We start from the raw sequence: 10,134 nt of genomic DNA on the forward strand, positions 1-10,134 counted from the left end.
TTAAATGAACAAATAACCAAAAGTCAATCCTTGCTTCTCTGCAGGAAATGATGAACTGTTCCATAATTTTTAGGTATTATCTTTTGAGTATTAGCCAGTGTGAGTTAAAAAAAAGATAGCAATACCCAACATCCCTCTGTGTCTCCTGATGTTTGGAAATTGGGAGAAAATTGTTTTGTGGTATCTCCTCTCTCTGATTCCCACATTCTTTGGGGAGGTCTTCCACAGCAGTTAAGGCATGGCAGCCATAGTGTGGTCATAAGCAGGAGAGAGCCACTGGAGAGACCTACAGACAGTGACAGGTGGCCACCAGGTAATGGCAAGGGCACTGCTGTGTTAGCAACACCAGTGGCTAAGAAGAGGAATCAGCTGTAGAGATGTATAAGATTTCATAATACCATTAATCTAAATTTGGCAAAATGTTTAGACTATTACATTTATATTTGCAGAACTTTTGTTTTTCTTTTCTGGAATATGAGATTCTATCTCTCTCCTTTCATTTGCGCTTTAAATCTTCATAAAAGCATATGTTTTCCAAGAACAAGTGAATCATTTATTTATTTTTAAAAAACTTATTGAGCAATTTAAACCTCTGTTAAATCAGTTTTTGCTCCCTCCATTTTGAAGCTCAACTATGGTAGTTCACATTTAAGATCATTATGCCTTCTTAGTGAATTGATCCATTTATCATGATTTATTTTTGGTAATATTGCTTATCTTGAAACCTTCTTTTGATATTAATATAGCTATTCATCTTTCTTATTATTAGTGTTCATATCCATTTACTTTTAACAAGTCCACATCTTTATTCTTGGAGTGCTCTTTGTTTTTTAAATGCAATCTGTCAATCTCTGCCTTTTAATTGGAAACTTTAAACCATTTGTATTTAATGTAATTATAGGCATTGTTGGATTAAAGTCTGCTGTCTTACTTTCTTTTCTCTGTATCATCTGTTTTTTGTTTCTTTCCCCCAATTTCTGACTTCTTTTAGATTACTTTGATATTGTTAATATTCCATTTTATTTCTAGTATTTGTTTATTATTTACAGTAGATAGAATTTAGAATTTCTAAATTGGCCCCCAAAGATGTCCCACTCTAATCCTGGGAACCTGTGAATGAATGAGCTATAGCTCCTCTGATTGCACTGATATACAAAGAGTTGACCTTAAGAAAGAATATTATCCATGTGGGCCTGATCTTAATATCACACGAGCCCTTAAAATTAGAAAGCTTTTTCTGGCCAGAAGAGGAAAACAGAAGAGAGATTTAAAAAGATCTAAAGCATAAAGCAGAGAAGGCAATGGCACCCCACTCCAGTACTCTTGCCTGGAAAATCCCATGGACGGAGGAGCCTGGTAGGCTGCAGTCCATAGGGTCGCTAAGAGTCGGACATGACTGAGCGACTTCACTTTCACTTCTCACTTTCACGCATTGGAGAAGGAAATGGCAACCCACTCCAGTGTTCTTGCCTAGAGAATCCCAGGGACGGGGAGCCTGGTGGGCTGCCGTCTGTGGGGTCGCACAGAGTCGGACACGACTGAAGTGACTTAGCAGTTAGCAAAGCATAAAGAGTAATTGATATTCTGGATTTGAGTATGGAAGGAGCCATCGTACATGGATTGGAGAGCAGATACAAGGAGCTGAGAGTGACTCTGGCTGGCAGCTAACAAGAGAATATAAACTTCAGTTTTATAGTGTAAAAGAGCTAAGGCTCAAGGCTTGAAAGTAGATCCTTTTCTTGAGCCTCCAAATAAAAGCCCAACTTGGCCAATACTGTAAGTTTGCTATTGTGATACCCTGAGCATAGAAGCCAGACTAACTTACCTGGACTTCTGACCTAAAGAACTGTAAACTAATAATTTGTGTGTTAAGCTACTAAGTTTGTGGTTATTTGTCTTTCAGCACAGAAAACCAATACACTAGCTGAAGATCTCCATTTTATTCTTTGAGAGGTTGCTCTAGGTTTTATAATATGCATCATTAACTTGTCACTGTCTTCTGCCAAATAATGTTATACCACTTTATATGTAACTAAGAATTGAACAGCAGTATGCCTTCCATTCCTCCCTTCTTATCTTTTGTGCTATGATTGTCATAATTTTATTTCCAAATATGTTTAAAACCTCACAATATATTGTTATATTTTTGCCTTAAGTAGTCATTTATCTTTAAAAATAAAACAAATCAGAAGATAAGATTTTTTTATGTTTATCCACATATTTACTGTTTTAGCAATTGTCATTGCTTAGTTTAAATTTGAAATTATATTTGGTATCATATTCTCAATTCCTTTTACATTTCTTTTAGTGAAAGTCTGTTGACTATTTGTCTATTTGTCTGAAAAAGTCTTTCACCTTTGACTTAAGGGTTTTTCCCCCTTACGAACTTTAAAGATATCATTGTACTGTTTTCTGGCTTGTTTTGTTTTAGAAGTCTGAGATATTTTTAATCTTTATTTTTCTGTACACGATGCCATTTTCTGTAGTGACTGTTAAGATTTCCTCTTTTTTCACAGATTTTCAGCATTTTATTGCACTATGCCTATGTAGTTTTCTTTGTACATGCTCCATTACTTAGGTTCTTGTACTTGTGGGTTTATAGTTTTCAATAAATTTGGAAAAACATCAGCCATTATTTCTTCACATATTCTTTCTACATGACCTTTTGTGTCTTCAGGGCTCTAATACATGTATATTAGATTGCTTGATATTTTCTCACAGTTCACTGTTCAGTTCAGTCACTCAGCTATGTCCGACTCTTTGTGACCCCATGAACCGCAGCACACCAGGCTTCCCTGTCCATCACCAACTCCTGGAGTTCACCCAACCCATGTCCATTGAGTTGGTGATGCCATCCAACCGTCTCATCCTCTGTCGTCCCCTTCTCCTCCTGCCCCCAATCCCTCCCAGCATCAGGGTCTTTTCAAATGAGTCAGCTCTTCGCAGCAGATGGCCAAAGTATTAGAGTTTCAGCTTCAGCATCAGTCCTTCCAATGAACACCCAGGACTGATCTCCTTTAGGATGGACTGGTTGGATCTCCTTGCAGTCCAAGGGACTCTCAAGAGTCTTTGGTACTGTTAATTTTTAGTCTTTTTTTCTTTCTTTGATTCATTTTGGATGGTTTATTTTTGCTGTGTATTCAATTTTAAATCTTCTCTTCTGTAGTAGCTAATCTATTATTCCCATGCAGTGACTTTTTAATTTCAGGTAATATCTTCTTCACTTTTAATGTTCAGTTTGATTCTTTACATTTTTTTCCTCTCATTGTTTTCATTTAACTTCTTAATTTAATTTAGTTGTTTAATGTTCTTGTATTCTAATTCCAATATTTCTGTCATTTCTATACCTATTTTTATTTAATTCATTTTCTCCTGGTTAAAGGACTGTTTCTTGGCATGTCTAGTAATTTTTGATTGGATGTTGGATATTGTTAAATGTTTGGATTTTGTTCTCCTCCTTTAAGGAGTATAGAATTTTATATTTGCAAGTATTTAAGTTATTCATAGATCAGCCTGATTGTTTTTTCTTTGAGGCTTGTTTTTAAATATTGCTGGGTTAGATCTAGAGTCACCTTTATTCCAGGGCCATCTTAGCACTGCTGTTTAAGTATTAAGTGTCTTGGGTCTCTACTGAATGCCTGTTGTAGTCTATAAGGCTTCTGTGTTTGGTCAGAACTTGAATACCTGTATATCCTAATTGGGCTCTTGAGAATGGGTTTATGGGGGGTAGAATTCTCAAATGACCCTCAGTGATACTCACATTTGCATAATCTCCTCCCACTGGGTTTTGGAAGATCCTGTGAGTTTGATCACTCCTTTAATTACATTACTTTATATGACCAAGGAGAATTAGCCACAGTGGGCCTGATCTCATCATGTGAGCCCTTTAAGAAACAGGTTCCTCTGGCTGATTACAGAGGGGAAAAGCCCAATATATGAAAAATTGATTTCTATATTTAGTACAAATGTCTAGTTTATGGTAGGAGACAAATATGGTACCTGTTACTTGACCATGGAATTTTAAAATTCACCTAACTCACTTGAGTAGGAGCTCACTAAATTCTGCTACTATTAGCTGATCTTTAAAACTAGAGGAAACTGATTTGGAAGGAAGGGAATTGAAAGAAACTAGTTAACCATATTCCAAAAGTAAGAAAACCATTCTTTTTAAAGTTATTTGGAAATGTTTCATAATAATGAAATATATAGAGAAGACTATAATAAACTTCCGTATCCAATAATCAACTTAAGAAATAAAATACTGATATAGTTGAGGCCCTTCTGTCCTTCCTTCAATCTCATCCTCCTTGTAGAGGTACTTAATTTTCGTGTTATTAATTCCATGTGTTTCTTCATATTTTACCTCATATGCATGCATCTTTGAATTTATCTTTGCATTTTTTGACATTTGTTTTAATGGTATCAATATGCAGCGTTTTTTGTTTCCTTTTTTGTTTGTTTAGTATTTTGTTGTGAGACTGAAAAATTGATGTGTGCTTAGAATTCCATTGTATGACTAGCATGATTTATCTAGTCAACTATTAAGAGATTTAGATTGTATTCATTTATTGAAGCAGTGAATGCTGAAATTAACTTTCTTGTAGATGTGACTTCATAGTGAAGTCACTAGATAAAAGAGTAAATGAATTTTTAGATCACTAGCCACTAACAGTTTTTCTTCAAAGTGGTTTTCCCAATTTTCATTCCTACCATAAGAATTCTGGTTATTCTCCATCCTTATAACCCTTGGTACTGTCAGAATTAAATTACAGTAGTCGATAGTTACATGGATGAGAAAAATGCTATCTCATTGTGATCTAAATTTGCATTTCTCTGATTATTGATAAGGGATGACACTTTTTAATATGTTCACTACCAGATTATAATAGAAATTATTATTCTCCAGTATTATTCCCCAATTTCTCAAACCCCATTAGGGTTGACATAAAGGTCTAACATCTAAAGTCATTAAGATGTGCGATGGAAAATTTTCCCAAGTGGCAAATTATTCCCTGAGTCATTTAAATTATTTCTGGTCATCATAGCATGATTCTTGCCAACACTTTTAATTGTGCCATGCTCAATATGGCAGTCTTAGCTTCTCCCTCTCTGGTTTTTCTCGTTTGTAGAAAAGCAAGAAATCTTAAGTCATTGAAGGCAAAAGTAGGCCAAGTTATGAAGAAGAATAGAACATTATTCTGGCTAAGAATGACTAATAACTATAGGGTTTGCTGATTTCAAAAGAGCCTGGTATATTACCTGGTGATGGAATCTTCATATTTAGGAATTTTTCAAGCGGCTTAGATAAAAATTTAACCAGAATGGTTAACAAAACTGAGTGTGTCTGTGCTTCTCCAAGAGATAGAACCAAGTAATTTTGAGGGTCCTTCTCCCCCCTTTGTCCTGTGCCTCAATGAGGAACAGAACTTTCACAGATTCGTTCCACTGCCAAGATGATAATCCACCAAGAAAATTATTTTGTTATGTTTTCTAACCATAATGAACAAAATTGTATCTTGTACAAATACATCATCAGTAAATTATTTCTTGTAAATGGAACTAGAAAAATTCCCCTGAATATGTTCTTGGTGCTAAATGGGTATGACTTTGAGCCCATGGAATATATTTTCTGCCCTTTGCATAATTAGAATTACCATCTGCCAAGTTATGTTACAGTATTCTGCTTGCCTTCACTCGTACCTCTGGATCACCAACACTTTTACCCTCACTTTAGGAATTTCACGAATATCTGGGCTCTAGCATTTCAATGGTCTCTGTGATGGTCCAAGTAAACATAGCTATGCAAGTAATTCAATTTGTAATTGATTTTGGAATGTACAAGTTGTTGTACGTTTTGGGGGAAAATGGGTAAGTTTACCTTACTTTGGAAAGATCTTATTTCATAAAGATTGAAAACTTCAGATGGAGGTCATTTAGTTCAAGTTTGAAAACAGAAAATTGCTCTGTTTCAGGCTTGTTGATTGCTTTCAGTTGATTTCTCTGTGACTCAAGGACTAGAAGCTTTCTACCACTTCCTTTGGTAGAAAAAATTTTGACCCTAAGAGACTAAATCATAGGAAGGTTTCTTCACATTCAGACTTAATTGTCTCATTTATTATATCTTTTTCTTTGCACTTTTTAGATGTTTGTTAAATTGCACTAGTCAATATTACTAAACCACAGATGTGATGTTTTAAAATAAGGAATATGTCATTTTGAGAACTGATACCAGTTTCTGCTCGCGCATGTTTTGCATTTGTCCTTAGCAAAAATGGAAGTAGTGTTTTAAGATGGATTTTCTCACCTACGATAGCAAGTTGTAAATATCTGAGTCTTTCTCTGTTTGCAGGGCCAGGTCTTTAAATATGCTTCTCATCCTCTCTTACCCTATGTCATGTTGCAAAGGTATAGCTGGTTTGCTCTTCTCCAGGTTGGGTCTCTTTCTATCTTATTGACTTACTACCAATCATTGTCTCCCTCCAGGTTATCCAAGCTGTCTTTTTTGGCATCTGTGTGCTGACTGATCTTTCCAGTCTTCTGACTAGAGGAAGTGGGAACCAAGAACAGGAAAGACAGCTCAAGAAGCTCATCTCTCTCCGGGACTGGATGCTGGCTGTATTGGCCTTTCCTGTTGGGGTTGTGAGTATGAAGTAAATCGCATTTAACCACAAAAGAAATGAGTCTTATATTAGACTTCTCAGAGGGAAAACGGCTAATTATAGGCTTCTGCACTGGGGCTGCCATAGCACAGCACCACGGACTGAGTGGCTTAAACAACAGAAATTTAGTTTTTCCCATTTCTAGAGGCTGCAAGTCTGATATCCAGGTGTCTGCAGGGTTGATTTCTTCGGAGGTCTCTCTCCTTGCCTTGCAAATGGCCTCCTTCGCCTGTATCTTCACATGCTTTTTCCTCTGTGTATCCCTGTCCCAATCTCCCCTTCTTAGAAGGACACAGTCATACTGGCCCTCAATGACATCATTTAATCTCACTTGCCTCGTTAAAGACGTTGCCTCTTTAAATCACGTTCCAAGATACTGAGAGTTAGGACTTCAGCAGAGGAATTTTAGGGGGACACAATTCAACCTGTAATGGTTTCTTAAGCAGCCCAGACTTAAAATGTATGGGTCTGTGATCATTCTTGTATTTTTGAACTTGGGAGAGGAAGTCAGTAATAGCTCATACTTCTTCACTTACTCAGTGGTGCCATTAGCTAATATCACTTAAGTAAATGCCGCTTAATGTTTGATTCTACTCTGGCTCCATTGATTTCCATTGTTTTCAGTTAGATTCCCTCCCTAGCTTAACTTCCTTCACTGATTTGTTAATCGCCCATCATCTCTACATAGAGGGCCAGGGCACCATGAGACTCTATAGATTTTAACCTGTGAAGAGCCAGAAGAATGAGAGAACACTTGTAAATTGTGATAACAATTAAGAGCATTTTGTGTAATTCAAATACAGAACTTTCATCGGCCACCTGATAGAAATCAGGTGGAGAAATAGAAACCCGTGTACCAAGTCCATGGTCCTTTGTAGGCAGAGTCAGAAAGTTGCTTTTTAAATCTTTCCAATGGCTCTTACTCATATTTGCCACATTTATACCTGGCTGAAGCCTCTATACACTTGTTCTAAGACCAGTTAGTGGGCACCAAGACTATTACTGAATTGCTTTTTCTGCATACTGAGTTGTGTCTTCTTGGAATGAAGTAACCCTTAAACTCTTAACAACAGGACAAGGAAAGTAGTATGATCTGGTTGTATGTCTCCTCATTCATCCTTACCCTCCAAAAATCTAGATGTTTGCTCAGGTTAAAGCCATCTAGCAGATCTCTCAAAACTGGTTACTTAACCTAACAGAGTTAAATACCTTACATATTATTCAATATTTCATTCTTTAGACTTGCCTTATAAAATTCAAACACCTTCTATGAGAATACTTATCTAAGAGAAAATTTCCAATGCCATAAACTGTAAAGACCTACACTTTCTACTTGAAAGAATTATCTAGAAAATCCAAGTTTGTGTGTTTTCTGTTACTTTCTACCTGCTTGAAGTGAAAGTGTTAGTCACTCAGTCATGTCTGACTCTTTGCAACCCCATGGACCTATCCACCAAATTCTAGAGTGGTTAGGCATTCCCTTTTCCAGTTTACTGCCTTGGAATTTCTATAGGCATGTCACTAATTCTGGGGATCCTCCTTGATTAGAAGGAATACAGTAGTAACAAAATACAAAGTCAAATAGAAATACAATATTATCCTTTCCTCTTTGCTCTGCCCGCTTCTGTTATGTGGTGTCAGACTGTGTCTCTATGAGCTTAAGTTGTGTGTCTTGCTACTCTAATCAAAGGCTCATTGCATATGCCCTCTAGACATTTATAACATTCAGTTCACTTCAGTTCAGTCGCTCAGTCGTGTCCGACTCTTTGTGATCCCATGAATCGCAGCATGCCAGGCCTCCCTGTCCATCACTAAACTCCTGGAGTTCACCCAAACTCATGTGCATTGAGTCGGTGATGCCATCCAGCCATCTCATCCTCTATCGTCCCCTTCTCCTCCTGCCCCCAATCCCTCCCAGCATCAGAGTCTTTTCCAATGAGTCAACTCTTCGCATGAGGTGGCCAAAGTACTGATGTTTCAGCTTTAGCATCAGTCCTTCCAACGAACACCCAGGACTGATCTCCTTTAGAATGGACTGCTTGGAACTCCTTGCAGTCCAAGGGACTCTCAAGAGTCTTCTCCAACACCACAGTTCAAAAGCATCAATTCTTCGGTCTCAGCTTTCTTCACAGTCCAACTTTCACATCTATACGTGACCACTGGAAAAACCATAGCCTTGACTAGATGGACCTTTGTTGGCAAAGTAATGTCTCTGCTTTTGAATATGCTGTCTAGGTTGGTCATAACTTTCCTTCCAAGGAGTAAGTGTCTTTTAATTTCATGGCTGCAGTCACCATCTGCAGTGATTTTGGAGCCCAGAAAAATAAAGTCTGACACTGTTTCCACTATTTCCCCAAACTATTTGCCATGAAGTGATGGGACCAGATGCCATGATCTTCGTTTTCTGAATGTTGAATTTTAAACCAACTTTTTCACTTTTCTCTTTGACTTTCATCAAGAGGCTTTTGAGTTCCTCTTCACTTTCTGCCATAAGGGTGGTGTCATCTGCATATCTGAGGTTATTGATATTTCTCCCGGCAATCTTGATTCCAGCTTGTGCTTCTTCCAGCCCAGCGTTTCTCATGATGTACTCTGCATAGAAGTTAAATAAGTAGGGTGACAATATACAGCCTTGTTGAACTCCTTTTTCTATTTGGAACCAGTCTGTTGTTCCATGTCCAGTTCCAACTGTTGCTTCCTGATCTGCATACTTTAGCCTAAAACATTTTATCCTGCTTGAGACTTGAGATATTTGTCCACTTTCAATGTCCTTCCTGAATTTAGTCCATGCATGCTTTGTGATTTGTAAAAAGAATGGGAGTCTTTTTGTTTGCTTGTTTGTTTGATTTGAGTATATCCAATATTTTCTCCCATGTTTCACTATGTTTGTTGTTTTCTCTGTATTTTAAAAGACAGAGGAGACATCATAATGCCTTTATTATGCTCCTTTTTGAGCCAAAAGTCGTAATATCATATTTTCATGATATAATGTATACACCTTTCCTAGCCGATGAACTTCACAGAGGAATATAAAGAATAAATAATGAATCAGAGATGTGCTGTTTCACTAATTTCTTTAACTCTTATTTTTTTATTGCCTGCTGATATTTTATAGTCAATATTTGGGTCATAATTTTCCTTGTTAAAATGAGCCACTTTCCTTTTCATAGTCACTAGCATTCTATTTTTCCTGAGCTTTTTGGAGCCTTCCTCTCCTTCTGCCCTTCTCTTGTTCTCTTTCTGTCTCTCTGTTTAATATAAGGAAGAATCCTGGCCTGTAATTGCCTTGCATTTTCCATTGTTTTTTACTCTGTCATTTGATTTTTTGTGTCTCTTTACCTAATTTCACACTCTAAAATGAAAGTGGAGAGTGAAAAAGTTGACTTAAAGCTCAACATTCAGAAAACGAAGATCATGGCATCTGGTCCCATCACTTCATGGCAAATAGATGGGGAAACAGTGAAAACAGTGTCAG

The 10,134-nt window shown here is 37.0% G+C and overlaps 1 protein-coding gene across 1 annotated transcript in view; it reads left to right on the plus strand.

The window, feature by feature from the left end:
- AIG1 (androgen-induced 1) overlaps positions 1–10,134 on the plus strand; it is a 272,334-nt gene that overhangs the window by 78,158 nt on the left and 184,042 nt on the right. Inside the window, exon 2 of the mRNA XM_010851498.1 lies at positions 6,412–6,639. Coding sequence (XP_010849800.1) covers positions 6,412–6,639 — 228 coding nt within the window. The remainder of the gene's footprint in view (positions 1–6,411; positions 6,640–10,134) is intronic.

Source organism: Bison bison, unplaced genomic scaffold (genome assembly GCF_000754665.1).
Source record: "Bison bison bison isolate TAMUID 2011002044 unplaced genomic scaffold, Bison_UMD1.0 scf7180017864303, whole genome shotgun sequence".
Lineage (NCBI taxonomy): Eukaryota > Metazoa > Chordata > Mammalia > Artiodactyla > Bovidae > Bison > Bison bison.